The sequence below is a fragment of the Nycticebus coucang genome, chromosome 5 (genome assembly GCF_027406575.1).
Source record: "Nycticebus coucang isolate mNycCou1 chromosome 5, mNycCou1.pri, whole genome shotgun sequence".
Taxonomy (NCBI): Eukaryota; Metazoa; Chordata; class Mammalia; order Primates; family Lorisidae; genus Nycticebus; species Nycticebus coucang.
Window position 1 is genome coordinate 38,241,772 of NC_069784.1, and position 20,610 is coordinate 38,262,381.

The 20,610-nt window shown below is 36.7% G+C and overlaps 1 protein-coding gene across 1 annotated transcript in view; it reads right to left on the minus strand.

Moving 5' to 3' along the window:
* The window catches only part of LOC128586495 (calcium-binding mitochondrial carrier protein SCaMC-1), a 53,570-nt gene that overhangs the window by 16,656 nt on the left and 16,304 nt on the right, over positions 1–20,610 (minus strand). Inside the window, exons 2-5 of the mRNA XM_053592304.1 lie at positions 17,638–17,764; positions 14,055–14,142; positions 3,644–3,755; positions 1,310–1,468 (exon numbers count right to left, since the gene is read on the minus strand). Of these exons, the coding sequence (XP_053448279.1) occupies positions 1,310–1,468; positions 3,644–3,755; positions 14,055–14,142; positions 17,638–17,764 (486 nt within the window). The remainder of the gene's footprint in view (positions 1–1,309; positions 1,469–3,643; positions 3,756–14,054; positions 14,143–17,637; positions 17,765–20,610) is intronic.

Below are 20,610 nucleotides of genomic sequence, written 5' to 3' on the forward strand. Positions count from 1 at the left end.
TAAAAAAGTCTACTTCACTGGGCTACTGTGAGGATTAAATGGGTTATTACAATGAGCCCCAAATAAATCTTAATTATTTTATTTTCTCTCTTTCTTTCCACTTTGCCCTACCCAAGTCTTCCCTGCTAGTAAATAGCAAAGTTAGTCTATAAATCCAGATCTTTTTCTGCTAACCTGAGCTTTAGAATAATTTTTAAAACTACATTCTTATTCTAAGAGTCTAGATTTTAGAAAAAATGAAAAGCACAAATAACTTAAGGAGAATCTTATAATAGTGGCTGGATCTTTTTTTTAATTAAACATTTGATTTAATATGAGGGAAGGGGAGACCAGACAGAGAAGGAGGGAAGGGGTGAGGGAAAGGAAAAAAAGAAAAAAAAAAAACAGAAAAGACAAGAAAATAGTGACTAATTCTCACATAAATTGGATTTACTTTTGATCAAAGTATATTACTGAAACATTAATTTTTAATTCAACTTGTTAATATGTTGTTTAGGATCTTGCATCCTCATTTATAAGTGACATATGTTTGTAATTTCCCCTTTATAATAATATATTCTCTCCAATTTTAATATCAGGTGCACCCAGATCAAGTAGAACGATTTTAAAGTATTTCTTCTTTTTCTATTGTCTATAAGATTTGGCATGATCTGTTTTTCAAAATTATCTTTTACTTTTATTTATAAATATTAGTTGTCTATTTTTTGAGACTTAAAAAAAATAAGAAGAAGTTAACTGATGACTCCATACTGAATCTCAGAGTCAAAGCATTCTATAATAGACATACTCTTATTTGACAATGTGAATGTTACTTTCTTTGCATCATCATCATCATTATCATTATTATTGCTTAATATTTCGATGTAGCAATTGTCTGATTCCTTTTCTGATTGTATTTATATTCGTTCGTTCTTTACGAGGTTTTTGTTTCTAGTCCTTATCTTAAACATTGTTAGTTATTAAATCTTAAGCCTTTTTAATTTTGTGAAGGCAAAAAAATGGAAACCTAATAAACACATGTATATGTAAAAATAAAAAAAAATAAAAAATTTAAAAAAAACATTTGAATAGTCATAGAGTGCCAAATATTATAAGTTTAGACATACTTGCACCAACAAGGTAAAGTTTAGCACAACAATACAATACTTACATGAGCCGAATTCAGGGTCATCAGCAATGATATAGAGAATTTTTGTAAAAGTATGAAAGACTGTTACTGCAAAGTCTCAAAACTTCTTTTTCAAAGCAACACATTTCTCATTCTTTCAGAATATTTAAGACAAATTTAGACACAGAACATAAAGCTCACCTGCATCATGATTTTCAGGCGGTCCAAAGGGGCAGTGCTGGTTCGAGAGACAGCACCTGCAATGCCTCCTGCCAAAAGCTGCCTCCACCACTGACCGGATTTCTTTTCATCTTCTGTGAACTCATCTGGAATAGTTAAACTATCCCCTATGTCAATTCCCTGTTAAAATGGAAAAAAGGTCCTCATGCTCCTTCAATTAAAAACAGACAATCGCAGACAGTTTTGCTATTTGTTTTAGAGAAGAATCACGTGTCATGGTAAAGATCAACTTTACTCCTTAGAATTTATGCTGAACTAATTTGAGCACATAGATTATATAGTCTATTCATATTATAGTTATCAGTTTGTAGGAAATGAAAATTGATGGTAATTACAAATTTACAGCACCAACAATTACACCTTTCTCTCTTAATAGATTCAGACGAATTTTTCTCTTGATCTAAGCAGAATGAAAGGGCAGCATTTTATCAAGTGTAGTGAATCCTTTTTAGAAAGTCACTTTTCACAAAGCTGGAAAACCACATCTAATTGCTGATGACATGTTTGAAGAAATTTATCTGTCAATTTTTCAATGATATTCCCTTTATGTCAAAATTATTCCATGTTATAGTTTATGCTATATGATTTAAATAAATAGATATTAAATTAAAACTATATTTGCAAGGCGGAGCCTGTGGCTCAAAGGAGTAGGGCGCTGGCCCCATATGCCGGAGGTGGCGGGTTCAAACCCAGCCCCAGCCAAAAACTGCAAAAAAAAAAAAAAAAAAAAAACTATATTTGCAGATATCCCACCAAACTCATTCTTTTCTTTTCTTTTTTTTTTTTGAGATAGAGCCTCAAGCTGTCACCCTGGGTAGAGTGCTATGGCATCACAGCTCACAGCAACCTCCAACTCCTGGGCTCAAGCGATTCTCCTGCCTCCACCTCTCAAGTAGCTGGGACTACAGGCACCCGCCACAATGCCCAGCTATATTTTGGTTGCAGCCGTCATTGTTGTTTGGCGGGCCCATGCTGGATTTGAACCTGCCAGCTCTGGGTGTATGTGGCTGGCGCCTTAGCCGCTTAAGCCATAGGCACTATTTTCTATAGTGACTACCTATAAATATTTTTAGAAATCTGACTTGTCATTTAAACCATGCAATTTATTTTATATAAAATTTATTTAACAGGAAGGTATTACTTAAAGTGATCACCCCTCCGATACATTCTACACATTACTACAGATTACAAATACAGCCTGAGGGAAGCATTACTATAGATTTACAAATATAGCTTGAAAGAAATATAATCTATAATGATAATATTTTTACAACTTTATTGTCTAAACGATTTTGGAATAAAAGATTTTACAGTGAGATTGCAAGAGTAAGGAGCTATGTTATGGTCGTAACCCTCTCTTCCTCCATTTTACCAACAATACAACAAACATATGATTGTAGCCTAAGTGTTATCAACTATCTTCAAAGAAACAAAAAGAATCAAGTAAATAAAACTTAACAAAGTATACAATTTATCTAGAAAACTACACTACTACTATAGCATATTTTTATACCTAAATTTGCAAAAATATTAATCACCAATTATTTCATAATGGTTTACATAAGCTTAGGCATTGTTACTAGTTGCAATGTGAACTCCAGGCTTCATTTACTGCATATTAAATTTAATGAAATCCATAAGTAAGTATAGACGGCAAGCCCAGTAGGGGAAAAAAAAAATCCTTCAGAGAGTCCCCAATGGTTTCAAAAGCATATTGCACAATAATAATGAAATGTAATAAAAATTTGAAAGTTTTGTGGAATACAAACTGATGTGAAATGCTGAGCAGCTCAGCCTAAAACATTTTGTAACCTTTAATGATTATTGCAGGTACCTTACATGAGAGATAAACCTAAGCAGGTTGATCAAACAAGCAAAGTTTCAGAAGGGACCTGTGGCCATGTCATCAATGGCTAAGAAAATAGATCCTTAAAAACCATGAGGTGTTAAGATTACTTAGACAATATATTTGACAGTATCTGTAAAAAGCAAAAGCCTATGACTTTTACATGTCCCTGCAGCAGAATACTTACATGGCAAAAAAAAAAAAGCTAGACAACTTATTCATCACAGTTGTATTTCTTTCAACTTTTGAGAATGGCTGTTTATGCAGTGTTGGATTTTTTAAGATGCTCTATAAATCTATGCCTAATACGATAAAGAGAACTCTACAATATGTGAAGGAGCTGCTGGGACTGAAGCATCCTGGCCTGTGAGTGTTAGAGTGTGCTTGGGTGATAACTATACCTACAGCTTACAGATCCAAGGAAGTATAAATACGTAATGCACACTTACAGTAGAATGTTTCCAGAAACGGATAATTTCCTCAATATCTGTAACAGGATTAAATAAGAAGTAGTCTCTCCATTCGTTCCAGTCCACTGTCATTGTCCCATCAGCATCAATGCTGAAAATTTTAAAAAATGATTAAAGAACAAGACAAAATTGATGAATACAAGATTATTGGCTATTTTACAGAACGACAGTTTCTTTTCCAACTTAATGTTCTTATTAAAGAATCTCATTCACAATTACAGGTTGTTGGAAATGGTAGCAAGCATCTTAAGGTCCTGACAGATAGTTTTAATTATTCATATAAAAATGGATCCAAAAATTATAGAGCGCTCATGGATGACTACTTCAAGCATTCTGTCAAACTCGAAGTCAAGGCGCTATAAAACATGAAAACTGAAAACAACTGGAAGAAAAATCCTGACAGGTAGTAATTAAAATAATACTGGAAGTAATTAAAATACTGGAAGAAAAATACTGAGAGGTAGAATAAAATTATGATCCATTTTTTCTTAGACTGCTTCAGGAAAATATTTCTTTTTCTTTCTTTCTTCTTTTTTTTTTTTTCAGGGTAACAAACAGAGGTTTTATTTAGGAAGAACAAAGGGAAAGTCCAGAGCACTTCCAATGCATTTTAAGACATTTATTATTGTGTTTTCTGGTGCTGCTTTTTATTCTAACTTGCATATGAGAAATTATACTGAAACTCTCACTTGTCCCAGCACACAGGTATTAATGTTCCATATCTGCACAAGAATCCTGTGCTCTGTTTATAACACTATTCTAGATTGCAATATTTATTGCTTTATTTCTGTCAATATTTTCTATTTTAATGTAATTAAAATCACCATCACCCAACCTCCCACACCTGAGCAGCCTCTGCAAGGCAAGGATTTGCACAGATTCTGTTCACTACTATAACCAAAGCATCCAGAACAGTGCCTGGTATGAAGTAAATATTTACTAAGTGAATAAACGAATTGCAAATTCTGTAGCTTGATTCACAGAACACTCAGTACTGACACTCTCTAGTAAGGCAACCTCGCTGTGGGTTTAATTTGCATTTCTCTTCAAATTACTAATAAGATTGAACAGCTCTTACCATATTTATTTGCTATCTATGTTCCCCCCTGTGAAATGCCTGTGGATTCAGCTTTGGTGAATTGTGTTTTTCTAGAAATCCACCTGTTTCGCATATTTTCAAATTTATTGGCATAAAATTATTTATAATTTTTTTATCTTTTAAAAATTTCTGATGTGTCTGTCAAACATAAGTTATTTATGTCTCATCTCTCTTTGTGCTCCATCTATCTTTCCAGAGGTTTGGCTCTTCCAACAACTGGCTTTTGGCTTTGTTGATTCCCTTACTGTATCTTTGCTGCAAAGTTCCACTACTGTCTTTATGGTCTTCTTCCTTCCTTCTTTGAGATTATTCTGGTTTCTCTTCTTTAACTTAGCATGCTAATTTTCAGCCTTAATCCTTTCCTAATAAAAGCTTTAAGAGTATAAAATTCCCTTTAAGTTCCACCTTAGAAGTATTTCACAAGTTTTAATGTTTTCAAGTTTTTTAAGTCAAAGTATTCTTGAATTTCCACTTATAATTTCCTCTTTGACCCCTTAGTTACTGAGAAGCATATTATTATTTTTAAGAATATTGCTGGGTTCAGTGGCTAATGCTTATACTCCCAACACTTTGAGAGGCCAAGGCAAGAGGATCACTTGAGCCCAAGAGTTTGAGCCCAGGATGATGCCACTGCACTCTAACCTGTGGAATAGAGTGACACACTGTCTCGAAAACAACAAAAAAAAAACATCTACCCACTCCCTACAGATGTGAAGTTGGGAAGCTGAGTAAAAATGTATTTTGTTGATTTTTTGGTTTTGTAATATCACCTTAAAATAACCTGTAATAACTATAATTTAGTGGGGTTTTTTGTAAACTTCATGATAACCATAAAAAAGGAAGCTAACAACAGATATACAAAAAATAAAAAGTAGGGAGTCAAAACATACCACTGGAGAAAATCACTTAACCACAAAGAAAGATAGCAAGAGATGAAGAAAAGAACAAAGGATATATACAAGAATCAGATAACAGTAAACAAAATGGCTAGGCGTTGATCTTTAACTATGAATAAACACCTTGAATATAATTAGATTAAATTCTCTAATCAAAAGAGTGGCTGAATGGATGAAAAAATAAGACCCAACAATATGCTGCCTACAAGAGATTCACTTCACCTGTAAGAACACACATAGACTGATGATGAAGGGATGGGAAAAGATACTACATTCAAACTGAAGCCAAAAGAGAGGAAGAATAGCTTATATAGGAGATTTTAACTCAAAAACTGTAAAAAATAAAGGTCATTTTATAATCATAAAGGGGTTAATTTGTCAAAAAGATATAATGATAAATTATATAAAAGCATTTTTACTCCATACCTGCCTCCACATTCTTAATTTTTGATGTCATAATTTATATCATTTTATATCACATATCCCTTAACAAATTATTATAAAATAACTATTATTTTTTGCAAACATATAAACCCAATTGTAGACATTTAAATTTATAAACCAAATATGAATATGCAATACAGTAATAGTAGGGGACTTCAACATTCCACATTTAGCAATAGACAAGTCATCCAGACAGAAAAGCAATAAGAAATATCAGACTTAAACTACCCTATAGACCAAATGGACCTAACAACATATACAGAACATACCATCCAACAGCAACAGAATACAGATTCTTCTTAATTACACATGGAACATCCTTCAGGATAGAATATATATTAGGCCACAAAACAAGTCTTAAAAAATTTAAGAAAACTGAAATTATATCAAATATCTTTTCTGACCACAATGGTCTAAAACCAGAAATCAATAACAGGAGGAACTTCCGAAAATTCACAAATACAAGTACATGGAAATTAAACAACATGCTTCCAAACAATCAGTGGGGCAATGAATAAATTAAAAGAAAAAAAATTAAAGATTTCTTGAGATGAAAGGAAATGAAAATACAAATACCAAAACCCACAGGATATAGTAAAAGCAGTTCTAAGTGGAAAGTTTATAGAAAGTTTATATTATTTACAATAAATAAGTAAATAGCAATACATAAATAAATAGACTACATGAGAAAAAGAATCTAACAAAGAGAATCAAAAAGAATCTAACAATACACCTCAAGGAATTAAAAAAAACAAGAACAAAGGAAGCCCTAAGTTAGTAGAAGGAGTGATATACAGTATGTTGACCACCCAAGGGACTATAACAAACTGGTCAACATACAGAGGTGCTCAACATAAAAAAGTGGGTCTACTGTACTGATACATACATGTGGTATGGTTTGTGAAAATCAGGTCAACTTAAGGAGGTAGTCACTATGTAGGTTCTACTATAATAAAGATCCAAGGAGAAGTAAGTGAAACACAGACTAGAAAGACAAAGAGATCAATAATGATAACAGTTATTTTGAAAGTTAAACAGAATCAACAAACCTTTAGCTAGACTGAGAAAAAAAGAGAGAAGACTCAAAATCAGAAATGAAACAGGAGACATTACAACTGGTGCATGAGAAATACAAAGAAGCATGGTGAATATTATGAATAACAAATTGGATAACCCAGAAGAAATGTACAAATTCCTTGACACACACAACCTACCAAGACTGAATTACGAAGAAATAGGTAATCTGAACAAACCAATAGTGAGTAAGGAGATTAAATCAATAATAAATAGTTTCACATCAAAGAAAGCCCAACACCTGATGGCTTTATTGCTCAACTGTAGCAAACACTTAAAGATGACTTAATGCCAATTCTTCTAAAACTCTTCCATAAAACTGAAGGGGAGAGAATACCTCCAAACTCATTTCACAAGGTTAGCATTACCCTAATACCAAAAGGCAGACTGTTTAGGGAAGAAAGGGGCTACAGGGAAGCAGGAGAAAAGTCTAGCCTCCTAGACAAGAAAGTTAAAAAGGACCCTGCAACAAACAATGAGTTTCGAGAACCTTGTGACTCAATTCACTGAGTATGTCCTATTCTCCACACATGCAGTTTCAGCTTGTGACACAAAGTGGAGCAATAGTCCCAGTCACAGAACAGGATGCACAGTAAATGTCACAAACATCCCAAGACTAAGAGATACCACCATACAACTGTCAGGAAAATAACAGGCAGCAATTATGGCTAAAAAGAGTAGGAAACATGGGCACATGTGGCAACTAAGTTTATCTGTGACCAATAAGAAGGAGACAAGAATCCTAAAGACCTAGGGGGAACCAATGAAATACTTACAGGGGGAATTAAGATAAGATACTGATACTTCTGTACTGCCTTCATGTGGTGTCTCCTCTCACTTGCCAGGGGGATCCTTTTCCAATTCCTCTGGAAAAGTCTATACTTACCTATGCTTTACTTTGCTTTGGTTTATTTATTTATTTATTTATTAACACAGAGTCTCACTTTATTGCCCTCAGCAGAGTGTCATGGCATCATAGCTCACAACAACCTCAAATTCTTGGGCTCAAGCGATCCTCTTGCCTCAGCCTCCCGAGCAGCTAGAACTACAGGTGCCTCCTACAAAGACCAGGTATTTTTAGAGATGGGGTCTCACTCTTGCTCAGGCTGGTCTTGAACTCCTGAGCTCAAACAATACCCCCGCCTTGGCCTCCCAGAGTTCTAGGATTATAGACGTGAACCACTGGGCCCAGCCTCTATGCCTTCCTTTAAATAAACTATATTCTTTTTCTGCTGCATTGGAGTCCCAGCTGCTTTATTCTCACTCCCGCTTTACTTTACTTTCACTTTAACTTAGCCAAATTTGCTAGTTCTGCTGAGTGAATTGGATAGGTCTATTGAACAGCTCAAGGGTCTTGGAGACCCCTAACACAGATGCATACAACAAAAAAAAGAAAACTATAGGCCATTGTCCCTCATGAGCATAAATCTTCAACAAAATACTAGCAGACCAAATTCAAAAACACATTAAAAAAATGAGTCATCACAAGAAGTGGGATTCACCCCAATGATGCAAGGAATTTTCAATATACATAAATCAATAAATGTCACATCACATTAACATGATGAAAGACAAAAACCACATAATCATGTTAATAGATGAGAAAAAGCATTTGATAAAATTCAACATTCCTTCATTTAAAAAAACTAAACAAATTAGGTATGGAAACAATGTACCTCAACATAATAAAGGCCATATAGGACAACTCCACAGTTAATATCTTCAATGGCAAAAAACCTGAAAGCTTTTCCTTGAAGATCAAGAACAAAGCAAGGATACCCAATCTTGGCACGTCTATTCAACACAGTACTGGAATTCCTAGCCAGAGAAATTAGACAAGACAAAGAAAGAAAAGGGATACAAATTGAAATGGAAGAAGTTAAATTGTTCCTGTTTGCAAATGACATATCTTATATACCCAAAACTCTTAAAGACTCTACAAAAAAAACTGATAGAACTAATAAATGAACTCAGTAAAGTTGCTGGATACAAAATCAACATACAAATATGAGCACTGTTTCTATATGCTAACAGAGGACTAACTAAAAATGAAATCAAGACAACTATTTCATTTATACTAGCTACAAAAAAAACAATATAATACTTAAGAATAAATTTAACCAAGGATGTGAAAGATCTCTATAAGGAAAACTACAAAACACTGATAAGAAATTGAAGAAGACACAAATAAATGAAAATATGTGAAGACAAAAATATATGAAAATATATGTTCATTTTTTTTTTGAGACAGAATCTAAGTTTGTCACCCTCAGTAGAGTGCTGTGACATCATAGCTCACAGTAATCTCAAACTCTTGAGCTCAAGTGATTCTCTTGCCTCAGCCTCCCAAGTACCTGGGACTACAGATACCCACCACAACACGTGGCTATTTTTAGAGACGCTCGCTCTTGCTCAGGCTAGTCTGGAACCTGTGAGCTCAGGCAATCCACCTGCATTGGCCTTCCAGACTGGTAGGATTACAGATGTGAGCCACCACACCTAGTCTTTCCATGTTCATTGATTGCAAGAATTAATATTGTTGATGTCAACAGTACCCAGAGATACTTACAATTTAATGCTCTACCAAAATATCAATGACATTCTTCACAGAAATAGAAAAACAATACTAAAATCCTTATCAAACCATTAAAAAAAAAACCTACATAGACAAAGCAATGTTGAGCAAAAACAAAGCTGGAGGCCCCACATTGTCTGACTTCAAACTATCAGCAAAATATACTAACCTAAACAGCAAGGTATAACAACATATACATAGTCCAATGGAAAAGAACAGACATCCCAAAAATAAATCCACACATTTAAAGCCAACTGATTTTTGACAAAGGGGCCAAGAAGATACAATGGGAAAAGGACAGTCTCTTCAATAGACAGTATTGGAAAAACTGAATATTCACCTGCAGAAGAATAAAATAATACACCTATCTCATATATAAAAAATCAAATAAGGCCAGGTGTGGTGGGAGGCCGAGGCGGGCAGATAGCCTAACCTCACAAGTTCAAAACCAGCCTGAACTAGAGCAAGACCAGGTCTCTAAAACTAGCCAGGCATTGTGATGAGTGCCTATAGCCCCAGCTATGTGGGAGGCTGAGGCAAGAGAATCACTTGAGCCCAAGATCTGAGGTTACTGTGAGCTATGAGGCCACGACACTCTATGAGGGGTGACAAAGTGAGACTCTGTCTCAAAAAAAAAAAAAAAATCAACTAAAATTGGATTAAAGACTTAAATGTAAGACCCCAAACTATAAAACTACTAGAAGAAAATCTCCATGACATTGGACTTGACAATGATTCTCTGGATATGACATCTTAAGCGTAGGCAACTAAAAGTAAACATGAAAATCTCCATGACACTGGACTTGACAATGATTTTCTGGATATGACACCTTAAGCATAGGCAACTAAAAAAAAACAAGCTAAAAATAAACAGAATGAGGAAAAAGATCTGCAAGGTATACATTTGATAAGGGGTTAATATTCTAAATATATATATAAGGAATACAAAACAACTCAACAGCAAGAAAACAAATACTGATTAAAAAAATGGGCTAAGGGCTTGAATAGACATTTTTGCAAAGAAGACATACAAATGGACAGTAGGTTTATGAAAAAATGCTCAATATCACTTATAAGGAAATTGCAAATAAGAATCACAATGATATATCATCTCACACCTGTTAGAATGGCTACTATGAAAAAGACAAACAATAACAAGTGTTGGTGAGGATGTGGAGAAAAAGGAACCCTTCCACACTGTTGATGGGAAAGTAAATCAGTATGGACATATGGAAAACAGTAAGGAGGACCTTAAAAAAATAAAAATAGAACTACCATATTTGCTAAGTCATAGAAAAAGCCCAAGTGCCCATCGATCCACAAATGGATTAATAAATTGTGGTATATGACACCATGGAATATTATGCAGCCTTAAAGAAAGATGGAGACTTTACTTCTTTCATGTTTACACGGATGGAGCTGGAACATATTCTTCTTAGTAAAGTATCTCAAGAATGGAAGAAAAAGTATCCAATGTACTCAGCCCTACTATGAAACTAATGTATGGCTTTCACATGAAAGCTATAACCCAGTTATAACCTAAGAAAAGGGAGGGGAGGGAGGGGGTTGGGGAGAGGTGGGAGGGTGATTGGTGGGATTACACCTGCGGTGCATCTTACAAGGGTATATGTGAAACTTAGTAAATGTAGAATGTAAATGTCTTAACACAATAACTAAGAAAATGTCAGGAAGGCTATGTTAACCACTATGATGAAAATGTGTCAAACGGTCTATAAAACCAGTGTATGATGCCCCACTCTGATCTCATTAATGTACACAGCTATGATTTAATAAAAAAAAAAAAGTAGTGACAAAGGACTTCCAGCTATTTATAGATTTTCAGAAAGTATAATGCAACTCTAACATTAACCCTCAATTTGTCTGCCTACATAAGCTAATAAAAATGTCAAATCTCAAAAAAAGAAAAAAAAAAAAAAAAAGAACTACCATATGATCCAGCAATTCCACTATTGGGTATTTTTGTTATGGCAGCCCAGCTGACTAATACATCTTAGTCTATTCTGAACTTGGGCTTGGAATTTGCATTATTCCTAATGCTATCAAAGGAAAAATATGGGAACGTTATTTCTGGTTTAAGAACCAAGGGGAAATCCTTGGTTCTCTGGAAGAATGTGACTTTAGAAGCAGAATATTATATGTTGCCTCTTTCGCTGTCAAAATTCTGTATGTCTCCTTTTCATGTTTTAGGTTTTTATTTCCTTAGGAAAGCCCTTCTCACCCAGTACTAACAAAAGTAACTGTCTGTGCTCAGCCTTTAAACTTTGCGCCTTCCTACTGAGTAGCTGTTTATAAAAAAAATTCTGAACAGACAGAAAAGAGAAATGTTAATGTGGTAGATATAAAAGAAGATAAATTCAATAATAAAGCCATTTAGAAGAAATTTGTTAGATAATGTAAAGACTAAAGACATTCACAAGAATATTAATATAACTCAAGGAACTAAAAGTAAACCTACCAGTTGATCCTGCAATTCTTCTACTAGGTATATACTCAGATGATCCAAAATTATTTTACAACAAAGATACTTGCACCAGAATGTTTACTGCAGCCCAATTCCTAATTGCTAAAACATGGAAACAGCCCAAGTGCCTATTGACCCATGAATGGATTAACAAATTATGGCATAAGTACACCATGGAATACTATGCAGCCATAAAAAAGATGGAGACTTCACATCTTTTATGTTTACCTAGATGAAGTTGGAACATATTCTTCTTAGTAAAGTATCTGAAGAATGGAAAAAAAAGTATCCGATGTACTCAATACTACCATGAAATCAATATATAATCACCTATACATTCCTATGAATGCAAAACATAACTACAGTCCAGAAAGTAGAAGGTAAGAGGACGGGGAGGGAAGGACATGGGAGGAGGAGGAGGGGATTTGGGGAGACCTCACCTAATGTGCATGATGCAATGGTACATTTCGAAACTATTAAGAAATGAGTATAATTGTGATGGATGTGTTACTTAGTTCAATGTAAGCATTTCACATTGTATATCAAAGCAGGCTTGGCACCTGTAGCTCAAGTGGCTAAGGTGGCAGCCACATACACCTGAGCTGGCGGATTTGAATCCAGCCCAGGCCCGCCAAATAACAATAACAACTACAACCAAAAAAATAGCCAGGTGTTGTGGCGGGCGCCTGTAGTCCCAGCTAGTTGGGAGGCTGAGGCAAGAGAAGCACTTAAGCCCAGGAGTTGGAGGTTGCTGTGAGCTGTGATGCCATCGCACTCTACCCAGGGCGACAGCTTGAGGCTCTGTCTCCAAAAAAAAAAAAAAAAAAAAAGTGTATACCAAAGCAATACACTGAACCCCATAAAGGCATCAGTGTACAAAGTTATGATTTAATAAAAAAAATAAAAGAATCTTAATATAACGTAATCAGCCTTTCCTGTTTTCTATTACCATAAAAAATTGTTCCTTCCATTGGGTTTATGGCAGTCAAATATTTCAGAGCACCTGGATTACACAGGTTACTGCTCTATTCTGTAAAATAAAGCATTAAATCTGTCAAGGTCTGACTGACTAAGTAACTGAAATGATTGCCGTGGACAAGAAGGTTCAAACTGGCATTTGTTTTCTGAAAGTTTAAATAAGTACTTCTTTGTACGTCAGGACAGCTTGGGGATTTCTCTCTTATCCAGTCACATGCAGGTTAAGTAACTTGATGTGTCTGCTAGACTCCTTATTTTGAAACAAGTTCTACTGTCACTTTAGAACCCAAACAAGAAAAAATAAAACAGGTGAAATCTCTTATCTAGAGCTTTAAAATATTACTGCCATTCCACTGGATTTGCAAGAAAAAGTCCAATCTGAGATTACATTTCCCATTCCTATGCTATATTTCTACAACCCTAACCCTAACCCCTAACCCTAACCCTATTAGTTAGGGTTTCCTAATGGGGTTAAGGGGTTAGGATTAGGGTTAGGGTTAAATAGGTTAAATTTTAGTGAGTAGACAAATTTACAAATATGGAATCTGTGAGTAATGAGGATCAACTGTAAATGCTTTGCTTCAAATATGCTTTGCTATATTTTTATAGCATAGGAATGGGAAACATATATATATATACACACACACACAGCATACACACACACACACACACACATATTTATATGCATATACAAAATGAAAAGGGAGAAAGGGGGAAGATATGCGTGAAGAATGGGGACATGCCAGAAGATGTTTTAAAGCCACACTTGCCAACGCAGATCTCAAACACAGGATATGAAAATCAAAGTCAAAAACAACTGCCAATCAGATGAAGAGCTTTACCTTTGAAGAATCAACTCCGCTTGTTTTTCAGAAATAGTTAGACCTAGTATCTGGAGAGACTGGACAATTTCTGCAGCTTCAATTTTTCCTTTAAAAGAACGAATAGGGCATAAACTCAGGCTCAGAATTGACAAAGACCTTAGAAAAATTTCTAGTTTAAGGGAAAGCTTTGAACTCATTGATTAAGGCAAAATTATTCATTTAGCCAAGTTATAGATTTGCTTAGATATAATATTAATATTCAAAATTTAACAAATACATTAAGCAAGTATACATACAATTTTTTTAACTCGGTAATTATAAACGCCTTGTAGAGAAATAATAATTCCCTCTGAAAAGGAGACCAGGGGCCCCAGTGACCTTACAAGTAATGTAATTAAGGAGCAGGAGAACTAAGATTCAAATCAAGACACGTGTACTCTAACTCTGAGAGAAATTCAATTAATCTATCGTGTACTCATTTTAAAAGTACCTATTTCCACAATCAAATAAATGGCTAAACATTTACTATGCATAAAGTCTTATTATATTACTGTGGACGATTCTTCTAGAAATCTGGCAATGAAAATAAAGAGAGCAAGGATAGAAGGATAATGAGAGAGAAACTTTAGTATTTGGGAAACAAGAGCATGTTTATAGACAGAAGGAAAACAATCAGAAGAGAGGAAGAAAGAGAAAACAGAAAATACACACGATGAACACAAGCCTTACTGCCTTTCCCTGGCTCAGCTGACAGGCTCAGGAGAATCTAACACATATGATACAGGATGAAGCAAAACACAGGTCAGGGGAGGGTCTGGTGCCAGTGCAGCACTTCCCTAACCGCAGTCTTCTCTAGGAAAAGAGGAAGATAAAAATTACTGCCAGTTAGTGGTGAAAGGAGGGACTTAGTCCCAGAGAAGGAGAGAGCAACAGCCTGGAGAGAGGGACGGGAGCAGCAGGAGACTCCAGGCGATGCAAGAGAGTTAGAGGCGATATTTGTTAGCAAGGAAATTCTTCAAATACCACTCTGAATATTCTCCTTTAGAACTGCACTCTTTAAAAGATACAGCCAGTTCTCATAATTCACAGCAGTCACGTTCTATAAAGTCACTGCAATGCTGAATTAGCAGATACCAACCCATTGCTCCTACAGGAAATACCGGGTTAGGTTCCTGGGAGCCTTTTATCACATTTTTATCAACTGATCAATATGTAAATTTGTCTTGTGTGTGTTTCTGTTCAAGGACTCCTCATTTAATGTTTACTACTTACTGATTCACTAATGTTGCACTCAGGGGGAAGCTTATTTTCAGGCATTTTCTCCGTTAAGCACACATGGCTTTCTTGTGCTTAGGAGCACTAGACAGCACTTCAGCATTAGGGGAATGCATTAAAGAGAAAAATTTACTAATAAGAAGTACAAAACTGCAAAAAGGGAGAGGCACAAAATAGACCTTGAAAAGGTCACTTATTTACAGAACGACCGCTGAAACAAGAAGGCAGTGTTGTCCTCAGCTAGGAACCTGCGTGCTGAACAACTCAAATTTGCACTCCTCTGTGCAAAGCCATGAATGTCAGGGAAAGCACTGCAAGTATACATTTTGGGGTGCCTTTTTGGGTTAAGTAGGCAAATTCACAAATACGGAATCTGTGAGTGAGGATCAACTGTAAATGCTTTGCTTCAAAGAAGTCTGATAAATAAAAATAGGACTCTATAATGAGAAATTGTTTCAAAATATACAAACAAGTTAAATTAAAGGGACACTGTCTACATTTGCTACAAGTGTATCATTAAAAATTCAACTTTGATTATCTCCTCTGGTTCACTGAGAATTTTCTGAAAGGGACAGTTGATGTGCACACACCTTCTGTACTGAGATGATCAACCTCTAATTATGTGGCAGTTAATTCTGAGGTAGCTCCATCTCCCAGCCACTGCCTGTGCTAACAGTGTACAGACAATTCTTATCTCTGTGACTCAACTGTGGAGGGTCCAAGCTGGGACAGAAGTTTGCAGGGAAGAAGGAAAGCTGATTGCAAGAAGTGAATTTTGCTCAAAGATTAGACTAAGGCTAGACTTGGAGGCATATAAAACAAAGTTATTAGAGGCAACAAATGTTCCAAAACTATTATATGACTCTCCACCACAAACTCAAATCTTCCTAGCTGAGAATTAGACTTCAATAATCATCAAAATCACTCAAAGGATTTAGTTGTTTGTATGTTTGAAAAAAACTTGCTTTGAATTTAACTTTAGTTCATATTCATTATAAACCAAGAGCTTGCAAACTATAATCCTTAGGTCAAATAAGACCTGTTGACTGACTTTCTAAATAAAATTTTATTGAAACACTGCCATGCTCATTCATTTACACGTCCATGGCTGCTTTTGAGGTACCACGGCAGAGATGATATCTACCACTGAGGCTGCATAGCCCACAAAGCCAAAATATTACCTGAACTTTTACAAAAAAGTTTGCCAACCACTGAGATGAACCCTATTTTCTCTCCATCTACTTCACTTGTTTCTTGAATAATGAGTCTGTCAATGGACTAGCCCTGACTAATCATACACAGGGAGGGGTTTGGGGCTGTATTAAATTGTTACAAATTCCCTCTTCCTGTAAGAGGTCGCCCTTGGTAACGAAGACTTCATGACTCCCTTTCTTCCACCATGGCCTTACTATTTGCCCTCCCTAACTGGAACTCTAACTCTACTACAGGTTGTATGTGTTAGAAACCTATCTCTGAATTTACATATTGATGTGTTTGGAGATGGGGGCCTTTTGGAGGTAATTAGGATTAGATAAGGTTGTCAGAGTGGAGCTCTCATTGTGGGACTGGTGGCTTTATAGAAGAGGAAGAGAGATCTGAAGCAGCACACTTGCTCTGTCTCACCCTGTGATGCCTCCCAGGGTGTTACGACATAATTAAAAGGCCCTCACCAGATGCACCCCCCCCCAACTTTGAACTTCCCCACCTCCAGGACTGTTAAGAAATAAATTTCCTTTCTTTATAAATTACTCAGTTTGTGGTATTCTGTTATAGCAACAGAAAACAAACTCCAAACTTTGAGACAAATTCCAAACTATTCATTTGAATAGAGAAACCAAAATCCCAATCAAAAGGTACATACTTAAATGATAATATGCTAATTTTTTCTAATTTTCAGTATCAAATAGTATCTTCTCTAAATTAATTCTTCAGAATGACTATCAAACACAAGATAACTTGAAATCTTCTTAAATTTTATAATACACAATACTTATGCCTATATACAAAAATAAATCTCTTCCCCAGAAGGCCAGAGAACATACTTATTACTTTTAACCCATAGCTTTAATGAAATCAACATAATGTTCCACAATTAACCTTTTACAACAGGCCCTACCCACAGTTTTATAATTCTGTAGGCAAAGCTATATTGAAGTTTTATTCACTGTACACAAAATTCATATTGCTAACAATATGAAAAACAAATACTAACACAAGTAATAATTATCATCTCAAAAAGAGAGACTAAATATGCATTGTTTTAGACTCTTGGAAGCTTGAAAAGTACTTCCACATAGCTGGGAATGAATAGAAAAGAAAGACACACCATCATTATTTTTGTCTAAACTCTTAAATGCCAATTTCATTTTCTTCTCATGGTCTTTAAGGTACTTCATAAATTCTTCAAAATCCAGCTTTCCATCTTTGTTGACATCTCCAGTAGTAAAAATTTTCTAAAAAAGAAAAAAAATAGAAATAATTTATTGCGAGTACAGGCTAAAGCACTAAACTAGTTGCACGCATACTTGAAGCAGATTGGCTATTTTCATACAAAACTAAAGTACAAATTTTTTTTTATAAAGTTTATATCATAATTTTTTATATTATTTTTATATTTTTACACAATTCTAGCAGACAGAGGGAAGGAGGGAGGGGAGTGGGAAAAGGGAAGAACAGAGAGAGGGAAGGAGGGGGGGTAGGGTCTAAGTGTGTGACACACCTTTTGGGGGCAAGATGCAATTATAAGAGGGACTTTACCTAACAAATGCAATCAGGTAACCTGGTATCTTGAACCCTCCACGAATCCCCAACAATTAAAAAAAAAAAAAAAGGATCAGCACCCATAGCACAGTGGTTACAGTGCCATCCCCACACACCAAGGGTGGTGAGTTCAAACCCAGCCCCAGCCAACTAAACAACAATAATTTCAACAAAAAATAGCCAGGTGTTGTAGCAGGCGCCTGTAGTCCCAGCCACTTGGGAGGCTGAGGCAAGAGAATTACTTGAGCTCAAGAGTTGGAGGGAGATGGATTAAAGATGGTGGCCGAGTAACAGCTTCCCTGCAACTGGGAACAGCGAGTCTGAGGAGACAAGACTCCAGGCCATCTCTGGCCCGTGGGATCTGCCTATAATCATCCCTTTGAGGATACAGGGAGCCAGCAAGGGACTTCTGGACCCCAAGAGGAGAACAAAAACAGTGGAAAACTGGCAAGTGGTTGCGTGTGTTTGATCGACCTAATCACGCTGGCAACCATAAGTACAAGTAGCAGTTAGACTACAAACCGGAAAGGCCTTACCTGTGAACTGTTTCGGTGTTCTTGGACTTGGCACTCAGTTGAACTGCCTTGGGGAGAGCTTGAGCAGGAGTGTGGAGAACTTTGGGCATTGTCTGGGGACCCAGACTGAGCCACTGAGCTGGGTGCAGGAAGCCATTGTGAAAGAACTGCCCCGGCAAGCTCTGCCCCCAGGGTTTCAGAGCAAGGATTGGGCAGGTCAAAGTAACCTACTGACTGAGCAGCTAAAGGCGGGGACTGAGCTGCCTTACAGCCCTAATCCTTAGGGGCAGAGTGAGATGGTTTTGGCACACTGGAGCCAAGCTTGGGCTGTTGCCCTGGGTAGAGTGCCGTGACGTCACAGCTCATAGCAACCTCAAACTCCTGGGCTTGGCACCACCCAGACCTCCATAAGAGCTGTGCAGCAACCCCCGACCTGTGACCTGCACCCACCGGGCCTCCGCATTCCCTGACCAGGAACTGCGGGAGCCACGCAACCTTGCGTTCTCCCTCCTGTGTCCTCCCAGCTTCCACACTAGCCCGTTCATCTGGACAGGGACTCTGGTAGCTGCGTGCCCTTTGGAGCCCTCCCTGCCTCTGTGCAGAGCTCTTCACCTGGCCAGAGACTGCTGGAGCCTTGGGCTCTCTGTGCCAAAGTCACTGGGCACCTGGCACTCCCAGAACCGTGCGCAACACCCCCAGTCCTGTTGCTGGATCCGGGTGTGTCACAAACCGGAGCTGCTTCCACAACCAGAACTCCCTAGCTAGAGCAGCCCAGAGGAACTACACAGGGTCACTCCCTACAAAGATCCAGCAACAATAGAGTGATCCCGCTGGGGTCTAATCTTGGAGAGACACCTCCCCAACTCTGAGGACAGCCAGAGGCAACGGTGAAAAACAGTCATAAGGCGAAATCAATAGAAAAACTCTGGCAATATGAATAATCAGAGTAGATCAACTCCCGCAAAGATCAATGGGGCAGAAACAGCACAAGACCCCATGCACAAACAAATAGCTGAGATGTCAGAAATTGAATTCAGGATCTGGATAGTAAATAAGATCGAATTAGAATTCCAAAAGTTATCTCAAGAATTCAATGGATTCAAAGACCAAATGACCAAGGATTTCGACACATTGAGACAAGAAGTTGCATCCCTCAAAGATCTGAGAAACACAGTAAAATCCCTCAGTAACAGAATGGAGCAAGCAGAAGAAAGGATTTCTGACATTGAAGACAAAGCTTTCGAATGCTCCTAAACCCTCAAAGAAGAAGAGAAATGGAGAGCAAAAACAGACCACTCTCTCAGAGAGCTCTCGGATAATTTGAAGAAAACCAATATTCGTCTTATAGCGATCTCCAAAAGTGATGAAGTGGCTTCACAAGGCACAGAGTCTCTTCTCCATGAGATTATGAAGGAGAACTTTCCAGACACACCAAGAGATTCTGAAATTCAGATAGCAGACAGTTTCAGAACTCCAGCATGACTCAACCCAAATAAGACATCCCCTAGACACATCATAATCAATTTCACTAAAGTTAATATGAAGGAGAAAATTCTGAAAGCTGCCAGACGAAAGAAAACCATTACCTACAAGGGGAAGAATATCAGAATAACTGCAGATCTCTCTGCTGAAACCTTTCAAGCTAGAAGAGGATGGTCATCGACTTTTTCTCCTAAAACAAAATAACTTTCAACCTAGGATCCTGTACCCAGCTAAACTGAGCTTCATTTATGACAGAGAAATTAAATACTTCAACAACATTCACATGTTGAAGAAATTTGCCACAACTAAACCAGCTGTCCAGGACATTCTTAGACCTATCCTCCATAAAGACCAGCATAATTCACCACCACAAAAGTAAACCCACCCAAAAAATTATTTATCAAATTCCAACTTCCACAGTCGCAAAAGGATTAAAAATGTCCACCGGTCTCTCGAAAGGCTTATCAATACTCTCAATTAATGTGAATGGTTACAATTGTCCTCTAAAGAGGCACAGGTTGGCTGACTGGATACAAAAGCTC